This window comes from Lactuca serriola, chromosome 4 (assembly GCF_051521515.1).
Source record: "Lactuca serriola cultivar US96UC23 chromosome 4, Lser_US96UC23_V15, whole genome shotgun sequence".
Taxonomy (NCBI): Eukaryota; Viridiplantae; Streptophyta; class Magnoliopsida; order Asterales; family Asteraceae; genus Lactuca; species Lactuca serriola.
This window is the reverse complement of record NC_136411.1, coordinates 188,152,756-188,176,158: the sequence shown is the minus strand read 5'-3', so window position 1 is coordinate 188,176,158 and position 23,403 is coordinate 188,152,756. Positions and strand designations below refer to the sequence as shown.

Genomic DNA, 23,403 nt, shown 5'->3' with positions numbered 1-23,403 from the left:
CGCCTCGGTCTCGCATCTGGTTCACGGCTCAGCAGCATCGGCCTCGGCTTCGTGGCTTCGTCCTCGCTTCGCAGCTCTAGTACTCACTTCGCAGCCATTCGCACAGCAGCTTCGCATTTAAAAAGAAAAACGAAACGGAAATTGGGGCTGCCGGGATTCGAAGCCGGGTCCCTTGGACCAAAAACCAAGCGGCTTACCATCTCTTCTAGCCTTAATCTTGTTATTTAACTCCCGTTTTTTCTTCTTAAAGACTACCATTCGGTTCCAAACTTTCACAATTTGACAAAATCAGCCCAAAAATTTAAAAATTTATTTTTTTCCATTTTCAACCAAAATTTTAGTTTTTAAATTTTAACTTTTATTTTTGACTTTTTACTTAAAATTTTGACTTTGACTTTTAAAAGTTGACATTTGACTTTAAAATTTGACTTTCTCGTTTGACTTTTAATTTTTCAAATTTGGCTTTTCGGTTTGACTTTTGAGTTTGACTTTTTAAATTTGACTTTTAAGGTTGACTTTCTCAGTTTTTAAGTCAAAGTGCAATTAAAAATATATATAAAAAATTAAAAAAAAAAAAGAAAAAAAATGAGTTCCACATCAATTCCGGTAAATGAAGTTTCATGTACTCCATCTTGTAAAGCTACGATTAAATTTCTTCGCGAACAAATTGATTTATTTAAAAGAGAAAATGAGGACCTCAAATACGAAGGCTATACTCTTAGGAAAGGACAAAAACCGTTAAAAGCTCAATTAGAAACCAAAATCAAGGATTTCCGGAAACTGCAAGAAGATTACAACAATAAGTGTGAGAATTATGATCACATCAAAAGAAAACTTGTTGCTGTAACTAAGGAACTTGACGCTTTGAAAATTAAGTGTGGAAAAACAGATGTTAGTTTCAAAAATTACACTGCGTCAAGTAAGACAGTCGAGTCCTTATTTGAAAACCAATTAAAATTCAAAGATAATCAAAACAAGGGTCTAGGGTATGATAGTGTTCCTCCCCCTTTCAATCATAACTACACATCCATCCCTATGACACAAGAAGAAATTGACAATGAGGCACATCTCCAATATGGGAAACCTATTGCGGTTGTGCCAGAAAAGGATGAAGTGAACGTTTCTAATGATTCTGTTACATGTGCAGGTGAAGTAGCAGAAGATGAGAACAAGGAGAACACCATTGAACAAACCAACATCTCCTTGAACTCTGAATCTGTTGCTTCTAACTCAGTTGCTTCTGATCAACCTGCTGTTGGTAAATACAAGCCACCATTTCAAGCTAAACAGAGTGTTTGCTGCAAGTGTGCACGTGGGAACAATAAAAAACGAGGCAAGGATACGCCACCAGGGGCAGGAAGAAACAACTCCACAGTGAAGAAAAGACATGTTTTCATTGTGGAACACCTGGACACATTGCCATAAATTGTCCAAATCGCGCATACGTTCCCTACTACGTACATGGCTGGCAGAAAACACCAAGAGGGAGATACTCCAAAAGAAACCCCTCAAGGCCACATTTAGAAAATAGCGACTGGAATGCCATGAAGGCCACAAATCAACCCCACAATGCCAAGAAATCAACTCCCAAGGTCAAGAAGGGAATGTCGGCCAAGAAGCCAAATCCAAGAGATGCTCCCATAAAGCCAAAATCAAAGTCATCTCAACGGCCGACATCAAGTTCAAAATCAAGTGCTGAGCCACCCATCAGATCGAAAAAGAAATGGGTTAAACCCAACTATAAATGGGTTCCAAAGGCTCACTCTCCCAAATCAACTAATGACTCTAATTTTCTTCATCTTCTGTTTGTGATAAACAGGACATGTCATGGGAGAGAGTATCGTGCAAAGATGACAAAGGTCGACCCAGTTTCAAAATGGACTGGGTTCCAAAGACCAACTGATCCTGCTCGGTGTCGGAACAGCTATGGAGGCCTATCATCAGACTTCAGTTCGTTGATAGTGGCTGCTCCAGGCACTTGATAGGAGGCATCTCTCAACTGTACAACATTCAGACATTTGTTTGAGAGTATGTGTCCTTGGCGGGAAAGGAAGAAAGGAAGAGATCACAAACGGCGTTTGTGCTTAACGACATGAAGAATTTTCGGATCTGTTCTGAGTTTACGCGTGCTGTTCTCCGACCTTCTGGATGCAAATTCAATCGGTGACTTACGGTTTGCGTTTTCTTCTCTATACTCTTGAGTTTTTCTTAACCTGATTCACTTTAAAGACTAATTTTTGTTTTAGGATAGTTTAAATTTGCGCATTTACTTTCGTTTCTCTCTTATGCACAAATTTAGGGGGAGAAATAAAAACAAAACAAAAATTAGAAAATTTTAAAAATCCAAAAACATTAGAAAATCAGATAATCAAAAAAAAATTGTTGGTTATGAAATGTGCTGCTTGAGGGAGATGTTCTGAGAAGTGATATGATAAAGTGATAACAGGCAACCTGAGTCTGCGTAACATACCCAAAGTTGAAGGGTCTATGCTCTGGTTTGATGCGTCGGTAGGCACGAAATTTTTTTAAATGGACTTGACTAGGCAGAGTTGAACTTAGGAAATTTATAGACTTGACAAATCTTGACCTAGTTAGATCCATTCAGCCTGACAATACGACGCTCGGATAGGTTGAGCAGGGAGATATATCGAATCTACTCGCCACATTAATTGAACCCGTACTTGGAACCGTGGTTTAACTTTTCCTCGATGTGCAGATTCTGTCCTTAATTCCGGTTGGATGGGGCGACTGGTAAATTCCGATAAATTAGGTCTGTAGAATATCATTTTCTTTCTTTCCGTCTGTTAGTCATATGTTGTCTCCTTTGCGCGACTTCCAATCCGACCGGGTACACAACATATGCAACTCTATTTCTCTGCAGGTTATATATGTGAAAGACTTCTTATCTGTTAGCCATATGTTGTCTCCTCTGTGCGACTTCTAATCCGACCTGGTACACAGCATATGCAACCTTCTACTTCTCAACCCCTCTGAAGTTATAAGTAATAAGTAATACAATTCTGAATCTATCTTCTCTCTGAATGGTTGTCTGCTTACCCGATGTAAGGAGTACTTTGGAAGTTCTTGATGGCTGGGGCATATCAGGAAGCGAGAAACACGTTCTAGTACACTTAAAATTGAACATATACAGATTGTCTATAGATCTCGCTGCTCAATTTAGGTGGACAACAATATCCCTGGTCGTCGTCAGCTAATGGTCCTTAAGATATAGTATCTAGAAACTTAGGATCAGATATAATATCTAGGAACTTAGGATCACATTGTCTTGTCACTTATAGTATGTCCTAATTTTGTCACAATTTTTCGTGTTTAAGTGGACAACAATACCGACGATCGACCAGACAAAGATGTGAATATGAAAGGTACCGATAAGTGGATAAAGGCTGTCTAAAAACTTTGATCCCAAATCTCTCTTAAAGTTAGATATCATTTTTATTTTTGTTAAATTTGTCATAGTTTCTTCTAATTTATATTTTAGGAGGAGAATTAAAAATAATTCAAAAATCAAACAAAAATCAGAAAATTAAAAATCCAAAAATAGTGTTATTTATGTTTTATTTCTTGTTCAGAAAAATCAGAAAATCCAAAAATATTTTGTTTCTGTTTTATTTTTCCAGAAAATATTAAAAATCCAAAAATATTTTTTTTGTGCTAATTTTTCTTTTAGTTTTGTTTTGTCTTGAAAAGTGATTTTAGGCGTAGATGAGACTCGTGGAGACTGTATTGAAGATCTTCTGAGCCAATGCTTCATTCGTGAGCATCGAAGAATTCTCATTCGAAGGAGCAAGAAATGAAGATTATTCTTTCGACATTCAATCTATCAACCCCAGAAGCATGGTGAAGCTGTACTTGAAGATTATGTGACAGATTGCATTGAAGCCTCCTCAATCAATTTGCTGCAATCTATGAACCTGCTGAAGTGATCCAGAAGATTATTTCTCTCCGTTGTTCTCTCTGAAGATTCTCAAGCTGAAAGTGCTATCTTTCAAGAATCTTTTAATCAAGCCTCCTCACCCGACGTGCGTTCAATGTCAAATTTTGAAGAAAAACCCAACCGCTCAAGATGAAGTCATTCATTGAAGATTCATCAAGTTCATCTTGAAGCTGTGAATAATTTGAAGATTAATGTTGAAGCCAAGCTCCCAATGAAGATTAATAAGAAAAAGCCAGCTACTTTTTAGGGGGAGCTTATTGGGTCAATTAGAAAAGAAAGTTATAAACCAAGGGGGAGATTGTTGGGTCAAAAATATGGTTTATACTTTGCTTTTCTAGGAAAATATATTTTTATGTAATGTTGTATGTGTTTGCGGTTTGTGTGTACGGCCGTACACGTGTGTACAGTCGCACACCCTGTGTGCGGCCTTACACAGGGTGTGCGGCTGTACACATGTGTATGGACGGAGGTCCATATAAATAGAGGAGTGCATGTAAGTGTACGGTTAAGGGGAAAAGGTGAGAAGAAGAGAGCATCTTGTAGAGAGAGAAACTTAGAGAGAAGAAGTGTGTGTGAAAGAGAATCTATTGTATGGAGCATCATTCATATTGAATACATCATTAGATTCTTAATCTTCTTCTTCTCCTTCTCTTCTATATTAATCTGACATCATCCAATTGATTGGGATTCCGCACCATCAATTGGATCTGATTGATACACAAGCAATTTTGGGGACTTACAATGGTTCCTTGGTTTTATGGTTTAAAATGGTTCTTTGTTGAATTTATATATATATATATATATATATATATATATATATATATATATATATATATATATATATATATATATCTTTACTATATTATTAAGCATATTGCCCATTTCTTAATAATTAAGAGGTATACCTATTATAACATCATGTACAATCCTATTAAGCATCATGAAAACGTCTGCACAAGCTCCTCTAATTGTAACTGACGGTAGTACCTTCTCTAAACGTGGAAAACCCTAATTTCATCTACATACCATCAGTCATCGTTTCTCCTAAATCTCTTTGTCTCTCTAATTGCTAACTTCAATTTCTTATGTCTCTCTAATTGCCATCTTTTGTCTCTCTATATATCATCACTTATCTAAGTCGATTAATAGGCATTGCTTGTGGAAGAACCCTTCGCCACCTGTTCTCTCAAACTCTCTGATAAGAGCCCTAATCTATATCCCTCTTATTCCAATTATTGTTCTCATATCCACATTTTCCTCCTCCGCCAGTATCTCCTACAAGATAAGTAAGTTTTCTCTTCACAAATTCATGATTTCATTTTTTTTCTTCACAGCTTCAGGTTGATTATTAAGTTTTCTTTAACGCTTTAAGGTTGTGCGACAATATTTAGGGATTCATTCACCACTATCTCTTTCTAACTCTGTATGTGTGTGTGTGTGTGTGTGTGTGTGTTTATTTCATGGTCTAGATTGAAATTTAAACACCAATGACCACCATCTTCGATTTTCAGCACCACCCGAAGAAATGTTCGATTTTCAACATCACCCATTTAGCAGATTTTGAAATCACACCATCGTCACCAACATTCACAGAAGACACCACAACATTCACCACCATTCAACAACCACCTCATGCTCCCTTTTCTCCAGTACTATCCCTTATGAACCTTAAAGTTTTATCTCTTAATCATTGATTTAGTGTTTTTGGTTGTGGATGCCTTCGCCCTTCTCTGTGCTTTTCTCTAAACAGAAACACCTGATGGATGTGTACTAAGAAATTGATTAAGAAGCAAGAGGAATCTATTTCACGAAAAACAGATTCACAAGGATTCGAAGAAATCCTTCTCAAAGAAGGAGGTAAATATTATAACGAGTGTAATTTTAATATATCGAAAATCATTAGAGGTTTCCTGGACCCTATACCTCGAGTTGTGTGTATCCTAACCATTTTGCCCTTGATTTTAATTGGTTTTGTGCTCCTTTTCTTATTAATGTACAACTTTTTTCATAGATAAAATAATACATTGCAACTCCAAAACCAATGGTATCAAAGCCTTCATACAATTGTAATTCCATTTCTTTATGGGAGCATGTTTCATCTTTGAAGTTCAATTACCAAAATTATTCACTGGGCTTTGGTTTGTATTTTCATGATTTGTGGTTCAGTTGTACGATTACAATGGCCTGGCATGACTTAGATCCTTTTAGGTAGATTTTTCTCACAAATCAACATCTAGATAGCCAATTACACGTCTCCACAAATCTCCTGCATCATTTTAAACATTTATCAGGATATGTGAGACTAAATTGTTGTTCAAGAGGGTGGAGTTTATGTGTGATGTTGTTTTGTGATGTATTGTGTTTCCTAATTCAACTTCAAATTTAAGTGTAACACCCCGTTCTTTAAGTGTTTAAGTATGAGTCCCTGAGATTTAAGAGGAAGGTTAATTCTGGTCCTTTTGCGAGAAACGAGTTTCATCCGAGAAGGTTTCGGGTTGGCGTATGTGTTAGAAGCATTGGGCTTCTCGTCACCCGTATGAATGTAAAGTTATTTGGGAGCGGGTTTAGATTAGAGGAGTGGCGGTGTTTTGAAGTTGATCATTGTTCATAGCTCATGGTGGTATAAGTGGAAAAGGGTCCCATGCATGCATGGCATGCATGCATTTATTGGTGAAGTCTGGCTGGGTACGCCCAACGTAAGCTGGACGTACGCCCAGCGTAAGGGAGCGATAAGTTGCGGATGGCCGGGTGAGTACCCCCAGCGTACTCTCAGAAACTCCAAACCCTAATTTAGGGACAGCCACTATATAAGGAACATGTTGGTTCACCCCTTAGCCTCCTTATGCTCATCCTTAACCTCAGAAAACCCTAAATCTCGTATTTCCTCCATTATTTGGGTGTGTTTGACCTTGGGAAGCCTATTTTGGCAAAAGAAAGGCTTGAAGGAGAAAAGAGAAGTTGTCAAGGAAGAAGAGGAACAATTGGAGCTTGTAGATCTCAAGAGATACCATCCTCTGGAGCTTGTTTGAGGTATAAAGCTTCTTGCTTGACCTTCATATTGTATAGATCTATGTATTTTGAAGCTTTGTCCCCATTCTTGTCCCAAAAGTCCTCACCTTGTTGCATATTTCGATTTGGTCAAGAATATCTGTCCTTTCAGACATTTGGGGAGGTCTTGAGTGAGAAAAATGAGGTCCCAAGGGCTGTAGTTGTTCCATGTGTGAGATATATAGGTGTTAATGGATTAAGACCTTGGATTAAGAGCTTAAGGACGTCCCAAGTGGTAAAGTCTGAGACTTTATGAGTTCTAATCATTTTTGGCTTAAGGATCTTGAGTTTGGGCTTGAGAGCTTAAACCATTAAGTCATTATGTGGATTTGTTGAGCATCAGGGTTACGCCCCGCATAGCCTTAGAGTACGCCCCGCGTAGCGGGCCAAAGCCCCGATCCTCATTCGTGTATTCATTGTTGTACGCCCAGCGTACCAAGGAGGGTACGCCCAGCGTACTCCTCCTGTTGGACTTTCATTTTGGGGCTTCGAGTTTGGGCCGTTGGTGGACAGTTGGTTATTGGGCCAAGTCTGGGAATTTATGGATAGAGTATCTTGGGCCAAATTATTGTTATGGTCATTGGATCTAGGCCCATTTGGTGAGGTGGGCCCAATTTGGTAAATTGGGCCAATATTGGACTTTGTATAAGATTTGGACTTGGGCCTTGGCCCGATAAGTGGATGTATGCTTGGCCTAATGTTTATTTTGTTATGATGGTTAGTTTGGGATTTGCGGTGAGTTGGTGATTCGAGATTCTGCTTCTTCAGTTCAGAGTATCGGCATTTGCGAGGTGAGTTATCCTCACTATATCAACAGGGTCTAAGGCACCAAGGCCGGCCCTTATCAGATTGAGATCCGGGTAGTTGTTGTTATGTTTCTGCTTTGATATGTTTGCATCCTGAGAGCTAGGATGGTATATGTTAGAGACTTGATTGAGATCGGTATCTTGAGAGATAGGGAGATGCTATGCTAGTGACCTGTTAGGTTGGTATCCTGGTTAGGATGATGATATGTTATGTGATCTGTTTGATCTGCTTGTTGACTGTGAATTGCTATATGATTGTATGTATATGTGCACATGGTTGTTTGGACTGGAGTTGGGTTGAGGCGGGTCCTGCTTTGTGCTGTAGGCCAAGATACCCAGGGCAGACTGGTTGTTCTGAAGGCCCAGCGAGCGGTCCGGATAGGCTGTAGGCCCTAAGAGGGCGGACCAGACATGCCGAGGCTCGGAGAGTGGACCAGGCCGACTGAAGGCCCGGTGCGGGCGGACCAGTCATACTGTAGACTCAGAGAGTGGACCAGGTGGATTGAAGGCCCGGTACGGGCGGACCAATCACACTGTAGACTCGAGGTTTATGGTTAGACTCAGAGGGTGGACCAGGTGGACTGTAGGCCGGTGTGGCGGACCAGTCACACAGTAGACCCGAAGTGCATGACTGTTTTGTGATCATATATGTTGTGGCATGTTATGCGTGTATGGTATAAGTGGTTGGTATTTTGGGGATATCTCACTAAGCTTTCGGGCTTACAGTTGTGGTTTTATGTTTTTCAGGTTCTTCAGGAGACCGTGGCAAGGCGAAGGCGTGATCGTACCGCTCCTCATGATTTTGTAGTAATGTGATTCTGGGAATACTTAAATGTTTTGTATTGAAAACCTTTTGTAAAGATTTAATGGAATCAAGTTGTTTTTGAAAAAAAAATTAAAATTGGTTGTATTTTTCGGTTGTTACAAGTTGGTATCAAACCCTTGGTTTGAGTGAAATGGAGAAACACTCGTGTGACTCCAGTCTCAAATCGAGGAGAGTTTTCAAAAGAGAGTTTAAAATGGTTTTCAAATGAGTAAAGGAGGATGCGGAGGTACGATCAGCCGGAGCTAGTAAGTAACCCCAAAATACCATGCATGTTATTTGTTTTTGAGCTTTGATAGAACAGCATGCTAGTGTTAGGCTAGGGATCTTCAGGATTTCATGATAATGTTGCCTGATTTGTGATGCCTGTAGCCTAGGGTTTCCTTATGGGAGATTTTCAGAGTTCCTCTAGTGGTGAGGGTTGAGAGGTATTATGCATGTTTTCACTAGGGTGTTGTGGTAGTACTTCATACAAATATGGGTAAGTGTGGAAGGTAGTATGGGCCCGTACTACTCAAAGCACAGGACCCATACGCGTGTCAGGGAAACCATGACCTCTAGGGTTGGGTTGAGAGAGTTGGATCCCAGGATAGTGGGAAGAGTCTGAGATTTTGTGTGGTGTTTTTCAGTATGGAGATTCCGAGGCATGATGAGAGTGGATCCGGATCAGGATCGGGAGCAGGAGAGGGAGTTCCGGGCGGGTCAGTACCGCCCGAGGTTATCGGTCAGATGAGCACGTGTGAGTTGGATGCGAGGATTCGTGAGATCCTGCGTGATGAGATTGCTGAGTTGTTCCGGGCTGAGTTGTCGGAGCTGTTTCGGTCGATCAAGACCGCCATGGCTGAGTATTTTGATGAGCACTATGCAGCTCTCACAGAAACGGCTGCCGCGACGGCTACAGCAGCTGTAGCAGTGGCAGGGGGAGGAGCTGGTCGGGGCTTTCAGTATAGGGACTTCGACAATACGAAGCCTCCCACCTTTGATGGAGTTCAGGACCCGATTGTTGCTATGAGGTGGTTATCGGACGTGGAGGGGTGTTTGTTCACGTGTTCATGCCCTACTGATCATAGGGTGAGGTGTGCTCTGAACCTGTTGAGGCTCGGGGCGAAGGATTGGTGGAGATTGACCACGGGGGTCATATTCGGATGCGTAGAGGGCCGCGGTTTCATGGGATCAGTTCAGGGAGATGTTCAATACTCGTTATGTTCCGCAAGTTGAGAGGGAGAGATTGGCTCAGGAGTTCCTTGAGCTGAAGCAGGGTTCGGAGTCGGTGACTGAGATCACTAGGATGTTTACTGAGAGGGTGATGTTCTGCCCTGAGTTCGCTTTGGAGCAGGCTCAGATGTCTCGATATCTGAGCATGCTCAAGAGGGATATCAGACAGTTTGTGTCTACGCAGAGGTGCGAGACCTTGTTGGAGTTGCAGGAGGCCGCCAGGCGGCGTGAGTTAGAGATTAAGTTGCAGTTGCGTGAGCTGAGGCAGGCTCCGGTGCAGTCGCAGCCAGCGCCGAAACGGTCCAAGACCGTTGATTATAGGGTGGGAGATCAGAGCAGCCACGCTTGTGGGAAGTGTGGGAGGGGTCACGCCGGAGTTTGTAGGACCGGTGGTGCATGCCGCAAGTGCGGAAAGGAAGGGCACTATGTGAGGGATTGTCGGCAGTCAGCGCCGATTTGGGATTTGAGGATTTGTTATCATTGTCATCAGGTTGGAAATTTAAGGGTCAACTGTCCACAACTTGCTGCAGGACCAGTGCAGGCTCCAGCACCGGCCACTTTGAGGATCGCAGGTGGAGGTCAGGGTGGAGCGGAGCCCCCAAGGGCTCAGGGTCGTGCTTTCCAGCTTACAGCGGAGGAGGTCAGAGCAGTTTCGGATGCAGACGCAGGTATGTTCCTTTCTTGTTGTATTGATTTTCTTGCGATTATTGTGGAGTATTGTCTATGTGTTAGTATCTTTGTGTGGTTTTTGGTGCGGTATTTGTTGTTTTTGAGGGTTGTGGTTTGGTTATGGGTTATTGTATGGAAATTTCATTGGTTATTATGTATGAGGGTGATTAGTGGAAATTGGCTTTTGGTCTGAATGACGGAAAGCATCTGCTTCCTAAGGAGGTTAGCTGCAGATTGAGTTTCTTTCGAGCGGGATGAACAGTGTGGGAATGTGATTTCTGTGAAGGTTGTTTGAGCTAGTGGGAATCAGCCCACGTATAAGTGTTGGTTTTGTGCAGAGTTGTTTTGGGAGATCGGTGATGGCGGTCGATGGTTGATAGTCAGTACCCTAAGTGGGGGAGAATTGGAAAATTCTCCGAAAGATCGATGAGCATGTGGGGTTGCTTAGCTGTTTGGGATTCAGCAGTGTTCTGTCAGCCTAGAGTGTAGGCTGGTATGAGTAAGTGTCGGGCATGCGGGGCGGGATACAGACCTAGGGCATTTAATTGTGGAAGGCCTGGGTTTGGGCCGGGATCGAGTATGTGTGATGGAGATAGAGTTCGGAACCCCTAGAGGGCTAGAATGGTATGCATGGGAGAATTTCCCGGAGAGATAGTTCAGAATGATTAATGTTAGTTGAGCGGTCCGGATAGACTGAAGGCCGGTGGGCGTACTAGTCAGGCCGAAGGCTCGGAGAACGGTCCAGCTAACCTGAAGGCGCTGAGAGCGGTCCAGATTGGCTGAAGGTTCTGAGAGTGGTCCAAATTGGCTGAAGGCCTAGTGAGGCGGTCCAGTCATGCTGAAGACTCTGCAGGAATTGTTGGATCAGTTCGAGGATATAGATTGTGTATGTGGCAGTGTGATAGCATTAGAAGGTCTGGCCCCGGGTAGCGATCTTGATTAGTTGAGATAGTGCATGGGCTTGAGAGTCCCTGCGATTAGAGTCAGAGTATGTGTGTTGGATAGATAGCGGTTACGCTATGAAGGAGTGGTGTAGCGTTAGGCGAGCACCGTGGCACTTGTCGGAGTGACAAGGCAGCCAAGTGATTTTCCTTGGTAAGGAAAGGGAGAGGAGTGTAACTCCGAGAGAGAGTGCGAATCCACGAAGGTGGAAGTAGCAGCGCAGGGTTATGATGGGAGTGGTCCAATTATGGTCATTGAGCAGCGAGTTTGCGGCAGTTGTATGGGAGCACATCCGGGTTGGATGGTTGCTGAGGCTCGGCAGGAATGCATGGATGGAATCCCGGAATTCCAGATGGATTTGTTTTTGTGGTGAAAATTCATCCGGAAGGATGTTTGAGAGTGTCATCAGTGTATCGGGGTTTTCCTAACCCGAGGACACTAGAGCCAGTTTGGTGTGGTTATGAGATTGCGGTGGAGAACTCGTGGGAGTTGCTCTAGGGCTGAAGTTGTGTCATCCTGTCAGCAAAGAAGATAGAGTTGGGTTTCGTATTTCGATGGTTGAGTCTTGGTTAACCTGGTTCGGTGGATTTCAGGCGGTGCAATGCGGGGAAGTTCTGAAGTAGAGTTGCTGCAGGCTTCGAGGACGAAGCATAATTTAAGTGGGGAAGAATTGTAACACCCCGTTCTTTAAGTGTTTAAGTATGAGTCCCTGAGATTTAAGAGGAAGGTTAATTCTGGTCCTTTTGCGAGAAACGAGTTTCATCCGAGAAGGTTTCGGGTTGGCGTATGTGTTAGAAGCATTGGGCTTCTCGTCACCCGTATGAATGTAAAGTTATTTGGGAGCGGGTTTAGATTAGAGGAGTGGCGGTGTTTTGAAGTTGATCATTGTTTATAGATCATGGTGGTATAAGTGGAAAAGGGTCCCATGCATGCATGGCATGCATGCATTTATTGGTGAAGTCTGGCTGGGTACGCCCAACGTAAGCTGGACGTACGCCCAGCGTAAGGGAGCGATAAGTTGCGGATGGCCGGGTGAGTACGCCCAGCGTACTCTCAGAAACTCCAAACCCTAATTTAGGGACAACCACTATATAAGGAACATGTTGGTTCACCCCTTAGCCTCCTTATGCTCATCCTTAACCTCAGAAAACCCTAAATCTCGTATTTCCTCCATTATTTGGGTGTGTTTGACCTTGGGAAGCCTATTTTGGCAAAAGAAAGGCTTGAAGGAGAAAAGAGAAGTTGTCAAGGAAGAAGAGGAATGATTGGAGCTTGTAGATCTGAAGAGATACCATCCTCTGGAGCTTGTTTGAGGTATAAAGCTTCTTGCTTGACCTTCATATTGTATAGATCTATGTATTTTGAAGCTTTGTCCCCATTCTTGTCCCAAAAGTCCTCACCTTGTTGCATATTTCGATTTGGTCAAGAATATCTGTCCTTTCAGACATTTGGGGAGGTCTTGAGTGAGAAAAATGAGGTCCCAAGGGCTGTAGTTGTTCCATGTGTGAGATATATAGGTGTTAATGGATTAAGACCTTGGATTAAGAGCTTAAGGACGTCCCAAGTGGTAAAGTCTGAGACTTTATGAGTTCTAATCATTTTTGGCTTAAGGATCTTGAGTTTGGGCTTGAGAGCTTAAACCATTAAGTCATTATGTGGATTTGTTGAGCATCAGGGTTACGCCCCGCATAGCCTTAGAGTACGCCCCGCGTAGCGGGCCAAAGCCCCGATCCTCATTCGTGTATTCATTGTTGTACGCCCAGCGTACCAAGGAGGGTACGCCCAGCGTACTCCTCCTGTTGGACTTTCATTTTGGGGCTTCGAGTTTGGGCCGTTGGTGGACAGTTGGTTATTGGGCCAAGTCTGGGAATTTATGGATAGAGTATCTTGGGCCAAATTATTGTTATGGTCATTGGATCTAGGCCCATTTGGTGAGGTGGGCCCAATTTGGTAAATTGGGCCAATATTGGACTTTGTATAAGATTTGGACTTGGGCCTTGGCCCGATAAGTGGATGTATGCTTGGCCTAATGTTTATTTTGTTATGATGGTTAGTTTGGGATTTGCGGTGAGTTGGTGATTCGAGATTCTGCTTCTTCAGTTCAGAGTATCGGCATTTGCGAGGTGAGTTATCCTCACTATATCAACAGGGTCTAAGGCACCAAGGCCGGCCCTTATCAGATTGAGATCCGGGTAGTTGTTGTTATGTTTCTGCTTTGATATGTTTGCATCCTGAGAGCTAGGATGGTATATGTTAGAGACTTGATTGAGATCGGTATCTTGAGAGATAGGGAGATGCTATGCTAGTGACCTGTTAGGTTGGTATCCTGGTTAGGATGATGATATGTTATGTGATCTGTTTGATCTGCTTGTTGACTGTGAATTGCTATATGATTGTATGTATATGTGCACATGGTTGTTTGGACTGGAGTTGGGTTGAGGCAGGTCCTGCTTTGTGCTGTAGGCCAAGATACCCAGGGCAGCCTGGTTGTTCTGAAGGCCCAGCGAGCGGTCCGGATAGGCTGTAGGCCCTAAGAGGGCGGACCAGACATGCCGAGGCTCGGAGAGTGGACCAGGCCGACTGAAGGCCCGGTGCGGGCGGACCAGTCATACTGTAGACTCAGAGAGTGGACCAGGTGGATTGAAGGTCCGGTACGGGCGGACCAATCACACTGTAGACTCGAGGTTTATGGTTAGACTCAGAGGGTGGACCAGGTGGACTGTAGGCCGGTGTGGCGGACCAGTCACACAGTAGACCCGAAGTGCATGGCTGTTTTGTGATCATATATGTTGTGGCATGTTATGCGTGTATGGTATAAGTGGTTGGTATTTTGGGGATATCTCACTAAGCTTTCGGGCTTACAGTTGTGGTTTTATGTTTTTCAGGTTCTTCAGGAGACCGTGGCAAGGCGAAGGCGTGATCGTACCGCTCCTCATGATTTTGTAGTAATGTGATTCTGGGAATACTTAAATGTTTTGTATTGAAAACCTTTTGTAAAGATTTAATGGAATCAAGTTGTTTTTGAAAAAAAAAAATTAAAATTGGTTGTATTTTTCGGTTGTTACATTAAGCCTAGCTAAACCATTGTTTTGAATAAGAAGATGTTAAACAAGCTAATCAAAAGGATTTTAGATCCTAATCCTATGATAGTAAGCTCATATAGTCATTTTTTATGTATTAACTAAAAATATTAATCCATATTTTAGTTTTTGTTTCACAGAAAATTGTTGAAGTGGTTGAGAACGAATGGTTTAAAAAAGGATACATGGTTGAGATCATATTATACATGTTTTTGTGATTATTTAAGGTGAACTCTTCTTTTTATGTCCATCCATACTCTAACATTACTAACATTTAAGTACTCTAATTTTCAATTATGTGAAATCGCATTCTACTTGGTTTTCTTTTCTTTTTGGCCTAATGGTTGATTTCCCTTTCTTTATTTGTTATTTGATTCGGAAAGAACTCATTTTTAGTATAGAACTGATTTTTTCTTAAAAAAAATAACAACCTACTTTTTTCTTTTTGTCAATAACTGTTTTTTGTTTCCTTTGTTTATTTTCATGAACTTGGAGGCATGTTTTTTATGTTTTGTTGGATACATTTTAAGGAAACTTAGTCTTCGTTGTCAACCGATGATTATGAAGAAAATAGGTTTTCGTCATGAGTTTTGGAAATAGTTTGAACTTTTCAGAAAATTGGAAAATACTAATGTACTTCACTATTTTTTTGTTATACTGTACAGTATATTTTTCTTACTTAATTTCAAACCAACATGCAATTTATTGTTATGTGAGAGTGTAATTTTAGAAATTAATACCTTTCTTTTTATACAAAAGATGCTAATAAACTTTATAAATGATTCGGTGGAAGAAATCTTAAATCTGTAAGTGGCTATTCTAAGTTGTTTGGAGTGATTTAAAAATAAATTGATTTATTTATTAGTGATTTTCGAGTATTTTTTTTAACTAGACCTTGAACAAGTGAAGATGTGAAAATAAAATTGCTTACATTTGTGAGATTGTTATACGAGTTTTTATTTTCCCATTGTAAAATTCATCAGTTTTCATAGTGAAAAATTCGTCATAATCTTACCTGCATTTTTGTTGATTATGTTGATATGTGTTGTTCATTTTATTTTTTTCAAATTATTTTTGCGGAACACCCATTTTTTATTGTATGAATTCTCTCATCTTGATAAAACTTTATTGATATCGCAGAGTTTAATATAAACCCCCACTAACAACTATCAAAACAACATCCTTTGGTACATTTAAAGTTGATGAGTTTGCAAAAAAACCATACAATGATGTTATTTTGAAGTTATTTTGCGGTGCATCCTAAAGGCTCGAATGTTTTTGTTTATATTTCATTTTTATTATTTAGCATATGATATTTAAACGTTACTTAAAAGGTCATGTATTGTATTCGTCACTCACTATTACATGGTTTCTAATGTATATTTTTAATCAAGTAACAAACGATTCCAACAATTCATTGTGTCATAAAAGTATTTAATTTTCTTTTAAAATATTTATTGTATAGTCACATGTGTATTCTAAATTTTTTATCTATCATTTTAATGAATTATTTACTTAGAAAACTAAATTAAAATGAATATCATGAATATTTAAAACTATATCATCTATAATATGTATTGATATGCTTTTAATATTATTGTTATTGGAAATTTAAAATAAAAAGAGAATTTTGTAGATTGAAAATAGATTGAAAAACAAATGATTTATTTAATGCTTAATAGGCGTTTATAATTTTTATTATAATATTTTATTTGCTTTCAATTTGCCCATTAAAATAATATGTGATCACATTATAATCGATCACACCCTTTAACAAAATACATTTTACTATTAATATATCTTTTTTTTTTTCAAATTAACTATCCAAATAATAGAATATATTTTAAAAATTGGAAGTATAAATTGTTGAAGTTAGCTTCTTAATAAACAAGTAAAAAAGATTTAATATATTATTAGAAAGGTGAAAGTAAATTATCAAAACTTATAAGATAACAAAAAATTATTTTGGATGATTTTTTAAACGACGAGTCATCTTAAAATTGAAGCCATGAATAAATTGTCCATCGAAAAAAAAAATGAATCGCTAAATTGAAACTAATGCTTAGTGATACTTGCTAATACATTCTCACTTATTATTAGTATAGCATGTTTCCTAATGCAAATAATCGTTGAATTGAAACTAATTATCGCTCGCCGAAAAGAAATGAATTGCTAAAACAAATTATTTGGACCCGTGGTTTGACGCGGGTAAACGGCTAATATATATATATATATATATATATATATATATATATATATATATATATATATATATATATATATATATACCGTCGTTTGACGCGGGTAAACGGCTAGTGTGTGTGTGTGTGTGTGTGTGAATGAGTTCTATGGAAAACAAATAATTAGGGCAACATCTACCGGAACCAATAATCAAATGACACGTGTTTATTTCTTTTTTCACAAGTAATGTATTGTGGAAGTTATTGTGGAAGTGATGTGTTGTCATGTTTTCATTGGTTCAAATATGTGTTGCCCTAATCATTCATTTGTATATAACTTATATTTATATATATATATATATATATATATATATATATATATATATATATATATATATATATATATATATATTGTATTTGTTCGTTTCACATGTTTTTTTTTTCTTTTCTTAACGGTTAAAAAAAATACCTGATTTGAAATTTTTAACGGTTGATTATATATATATATATATATATATATATATATATATATATATATATATATATAATCAACCGTTAAAAATTTCAAATCAGGTATTTTTTTTAACCGTTAAGAAAAGAAAAAAAAAACATGTGAAACGAACAAATACAAAGAACGTACAATCGGTATCAAAACAACATTTATTTGCATTTTAATATTAAATATTATTTAATGTATATAATAAATTAAAATTTTGACGGTGCTCCTTTTCCCTCCTTTAGGGTGGACTTTTTTAATATTTAGAGGAAAATGTATAACTTTAAATGTTCCTTGTTAGGTTAATTCATTTTATACACAAGAGACAACATATGCTGTTGCCACTAAGGCACTAACATTGTCAACAGCCTTTTTCGTGTATTAAAAAACAAACATTTGATTTTAATTTCAAATTAACGAAGTTGGTCGGATATTTTAAAACTTTTTAGATAGCGACGTGATATACTAAAAATATCGAACAAAATTTGATAGCACAGAATGGTTAAGATTTTTGTTGGCAAGAAGGTGGAATGGGACAATTTTATTTTTATAGTTTTTGTATGAGGTTGTGTGAGTATTTGATGCGATACAACTATTTGAAAAATTAGTTTATTTTTTGAGCTTTTTTAAATTGTTTTAGTAAGTCAAAAATATTATTTGAAAAATTAGTTTATTTTTTGAGCTTTTTTAAATTGTCATGTTTAGTAAGTCAAAAATATCTTATAAGTTAACTTTTTAAAAAGCTACTTAAACTAGCTTTTTAGGAGTTTTTTAAAATATTTAACATATATCCCTTAATTAATTATAAAAATACATTCTTTTAAATTTCCTTTTATGTCATTTCATATTTTTCTGCTAGTTTACCAAACGTCATTTTTTATCAGGTAGCTTTTCAGCAATCAGCTAATTTTTTATTTAACAACTACTTTTGAGCTATCAACTAATTTTTCAACTAACAACTAACTTTTCAGTTAGTACGTCAAACATAACTTAAGTGGCCTTTAACCTTTAGGGTTTCATTTTAGTCAAATAAATATGATTTATAAAGAGATATACATGGAAAGGAGAAAATACATGACAACTTAAAGAGATATACATGGGGTTAAGTTTATGTGAGACGATTTAAATCTGTGAGACCGTGAGACCATTTTTTTTTCTAGTGAAATATTCTAATATTCTAGTGGTCATAAAAATTAAATATGTATAATATTTTAATACTCTAAAACAATAATTTTAACATATTTCATATTGAAATATTCTAAAACATATAATGTTAGAATATATTGCATATTCTATTTTTGCAAACAATAGAATATTAGAATATTTCACTAAAAAAATTTTATCTCACGGTCTCACAAAATTATGTTCGTCTCAAATGAACTCTTATATATATATATATATATATATATATATATATATATATATATATATATATATATATATATATATATGTGTGTGTGTGTGTGTGTGTGTGTTTGTGTGTGTACACACACACACATAAACTAGGTAAGTTCCGAGGCCCGTTGTTGAAATAATAAGTTTTTATGTTGCAAGATTAACATTATAAAAATTTGTGTTTTCAGGGTTGGAATTGTAATTTACTGAACTGTATTTAAAGTAGATTTATGTGTAGGGTTGTTTTTGGTTCCTTTTCTTATTTTATAGGGTGTGCGGATTTGATGAAAGATAATAAAACTTACGAATCTTATATATAGGTTTGATATCGGGTTTTACCTGTGTGAGCTCTGTTTAATACCGGAACTATATATTGATGAAATGCAACTGAAAGGGATCATTCAACTCTCACATTCCTAATCATTCGTCATACTTTTCTCTTGTATCTTTTGCTAAAATTAGGGTTCATCTTTAGGGTTTCTTCTGTAAGTAATCATGAGTTTTAATTCTATGATTAGTGTTTTGTAATATGTTATTGTTTTTGTATTTTGTATGAGTGAGAGTGAATTTGTAGTGAGTTTTGTGATTGTAAATGGATGAAAAACAAATTGGATCGTATTTTAAATTAATAAAATATTTGTTAATGTTGTAATTTCTTTGAGTTCTTGAACATGGTATCAGATTTGAGTCCTGCGTCGTTTATTGTCTAGTTTTGGTCCGAGTTACGGTTAGGGTCTCCTTGCTCGAGTTTGAGTTTTGAGTTATGCGTCGTTTTTTCAGTCTGGTTCAAGTTAGGGTTAGTGTTCCTTGTTCGGGTTTGAGTTTCCGGGTTAGACTGTGGTTGTTTTTTCAGTCTGGTTCAAGGAACCATTTTAAGCCATGGAACCAAGGAACGCTTTTTAACCCTTTATCATCATTTAATCACGTCCAACTCTATTAATTAGTCACCCAAGGGTATTTTTGGTATTGCATAGTAATCTAACTGACGGTCGTTATCTCTAATTATGTAACTCGTATATCATCTCCTTCTTATATTATCTTTATCGACGATCAGAAGATTTTCATTGTAGAAGTGTTTCATTGAAATCGTAATAATAGAAGTTTTTCATTGAAATTGTAGTAATCGACTTTGCATAAGGTACTGTTTTATTTCTTTAACCTATATTCAATTGGTTTAACAAAGTTTTTTTTCTTTTGATTGAAGTATTGATCGATTGTAAATTTTATGAATTCAAAATCATCTTTCATCGATTCTTCATTGAAATCGATATTAATAATCTTCGATTATGCTTGTTGTTTATCCCATTCGATCTAGAAAAGTGCTTTTTGATAGAAGTTTAAAATCATGATCGGTTTCAAGTTTTGTGGATTATGAATCATCTTTTATTGATTCAATATTGAAATCAAAATGTATTGTTGTTTGTTTTCTTAATTCATTCATCGATTTCAGGTTGTATGGATTTGCAATTAACTTTTACGGATTTTGCATTGAAATCGACATTGACATCACCAGGTTTTTGTTAAGTCAAAGTTATCGATTTATATTGTTGTCTTTGCATAACATCGATGTTTAAATGTTATGTTTTTCAAATTGTAGGTGATAATTCATCCTTACCTGGAAGTTTCTCCTTCAGATGTTAATATCATCTTTTTTGATCATCATGTTGAATGTAGTAAGTGTTTTTTATTTCTTTATTTTATTCTATGTTTAGTATTATGTGAGTTTACTTTGTTAAGCTTGTTTTACGTTTAGAAAATTATATGTGAATTGTATAAATACTTCATTTTATTATTCATGTAACATCCTGTTTCGGATCGTCTGTGATTAGGGTTCGTGGGCTGCAACCCGGGCATGAGGAAGCCTCGGGGTTGCGACGAGTTGCTAAGAGCGTAGGGCATCTCGTCACCCCTTCGGGGATATGAGGTTCATTGGAAACGGATTTATATCGAGGAATCTATGGGAGTTTGAAGTTTTGGTTGGATAAGTCCCTATATTAAGAAAGGTAGCAACTGAGTACGTTGGGCGTACGTGTGTGTACGCTTAGCGTACTCATGTGCGTGACTTTTAAGCGGAGCCACCTAGTACATTTGGCGTACTAGGCACTGAATGAAAAACCCTAGTTGAGGGGTGTCCCTATATAAAGAATGAGATGGCCTCATTCCTGGCCACCATCCTCAGATTGCAAGCCCTCTTAAACCCTAAACCTTCGTTCATGGAGCTTATGAGTGCATTTGAGAGCATTTGAGTGTTGTTGTGTGTTCTTGAGTGAAGAAGAAGATTTGGAGAAGAAGGAGTGAGATTTCAGGCCCTTGGATCTGAGCATATCTATGTTGGGAGCTTCATATAAAGGTATAAAGCTTCAAGCTTTCTCACTCTTTTGATTTGTGCATCTTAGTAGAGTATTTTAGGGTTTTTTCCCAAAAGTTGGAGACTTTATGAGATATTGAGCTCCAAAGACTTTGATCAACCTCTTTGAGTGTATTTAGTGGTGTAAGGTCATAAAAATCAAGACTTGGACATTGGAATCAAGCCATGCATGAGATATGAGCATTTTATGATAGAAGAGTGAGAGTTTTGTGTGTTTGTGACCTTATCAGCCATGCCAAGGCTTAAAGTCACTGCCTGTATGGAGTAAGAGCAATTAGGGAGTACAGATCTGTGATATGAGCCAAGGTCTTAACTAATTAAGACCAAATGAGTAGAAAGAGTGAAACTGGGTAGTACACTGAGCGTAATCCCAGTACAACCCCGCGTACTGACCAAGTGTCCCCTATGACCAATCTGGATTCGTGAGTACATTGAGCGTACCAAGGGAGGTACGCCCTGTGTAACCTCACTGTCGACTTTTGGGCTAAGTCTCATTTTGGGCCTTGGGTGTTGGGCCTAAAGTTTGGGCTTCTTGCAATAGAGTTTTGGACCAGAGGAATATACATATACATACATGCATACATATATATATATATATATATATATATATATATATGTATATATATGTGTGTGTGTGTGTGTGTGTGCTTTGGGCCCTTGAGTTGGGGTTGCCATTTAGATTTGAGAGTTAGGCCTCGGTAGAGCCTATTTATTATTGGGCCTTGGTGGGCCCAATGGGTTCTAGGTTATTGATGGGCTGGTTAGTGGACTGCCTTTAGACCTAATGAGTGAGAGTTTGGACTTAGTTCGTAATTGGGTGAATTATGGGGTTGGCTCAGAGATAGAGGTCAGTGCGCAGCAGCAACATTTATAGTGGTTGTTCATCATCCGAGGTGAGTCTTCTCACTATACTTACCATGAGTGGTTTATTTGTGTGATCGAGATGCCTTATGTGCTTACCTGCTTGTTGTGATATTCTGCATTATGTCTTTGTGATTTATGTTGAGTATTATTATTATGAGGTTACTGAGTTGGACCGGAGGATCCACTCAAGTTTTGGGACCGGAGGGTCCACAGAGACACATTGACCGGAGGGTCTTATCTGAGTATAGCAATGAGAGGCTACGGAGGTATGTGTGGTATTTGAGGAACTCACTGAGCTTCGTGCTTACTGTGTTATGTGATATGTATTTCAGGTTTTCTCAGGATCGCGAGAAGGCACCGACTTGATTGTAAACACCAGAGAAAGAGTTATGTTTTGAGGATCCTGGATTAATAATCAAACAATTATAGAGTCGCGTTCTGTAAATTAAATAAATGAGATTTTTGAGAAATATGTTATGAGAATTATGTGATTTTAAAATGAAAAAAATTGTTTGAAAATTTACGGTGTTACAAGTTGGTATCAGAGCCTTGGTTTGAGGGATTCGGATGCACCTTCGGGTATATCTGGACTCAAACTGAGGATCTGAGAAAAAAATTCAGAAGAAATGATTTTTCTAAAACGAGCAAGAGTTTCTAAGTGAAAAACGAGAAGGAGCAGTGTGTACAATCAGCCAGAGCCCGGATGGCGATTTCCCAAAATATCTTTACTTATTTGTATTATGAGTTATTATTAAGATATTAGTGATGCATGCTAGAAGATAGGCTAGGTATTTCATATTTTAGGGCTAGAGTTGCCTGATTTGTGATGCCTTAGTGTAGGAATTTTGCTATCTGTGATTTGCTTTGAGTATGTGTGGAGTAAGAGTATCCAACATGAATCTTTTAGAGAGAGAGAGAGAGAGCTTTAAGCAAGGTTGTAGAACTCGTTACTCGGTACCTGTTCGGCCGACTACCGAGTAGCGAGTACTCGGGAGTACTCGGGGAGTACTCGGATTTGGAAATTTATGTAGAAATATTTTTAGGGAAATTATATATGTCAAAATCATAAGATAAAATCATAAGTTGATTGAAATATATAACAAAATTGGATACATGTGAATACACAAAAAAAGAAAAACACATAATGGTCTCACTTCGTGAATAATTACTGAAAATTTAAGATATATTTGTAATAATAATCACATGTGTGTAGTTAGATACCCGTGAGGGGTAGAGTTGCTTGAGTTTAGTGATACCTTTTGAGTGTGAGTAGAGCAAGTGGGGTTGTAACATAGAGTGGTTTTACATGTTGGTAGAGATTATTCGATGCCCGAATGTTGCTTGCTTTGTGCTTTGTGGAACTCTTGATGATGGGAGTCAGCTACTAAGTAAATATGACGATATTCAGGAGGTAGATGGCTGGCGTCATAAGGAGTTCTTCAACAACTGATGGCAGAGAAGTGAGAGAACCTAGGAAGAGCCTAGGTAGTGACCTTAGTCAGATGAGTATGCTGATAGAGGAGAGTATTCACTACGGAGCAACCAGGTTTAACGAGATTGGT

General features: G+C 38.3%; 1 protein-coding gene across 1 annotated transcript in view; it reads left to right on the top strand.

Moving 5' to 3' along the window:
* Positions 1 to 1,035: 1,035 nt before the first annotated feature.
* LOC145099074 (protein FAR1-RELATED SEQUENCE 5-like) overlaps positions 1,036 to 23,403 on the top strand; it is a 32,218-nt gene continuing 9,850 nt past the window's right edge. Inside the window, exon 1 of the mRNA XM_079036660.1 lies at positions 1,036 to 1,147. Coding sequence (XP_078892786.1) covers positions 1,036 to 1,147 — 112 coding nt within the window. The remainder of the gene's footprint in view (positions 1,148 to 23,403) is intronic.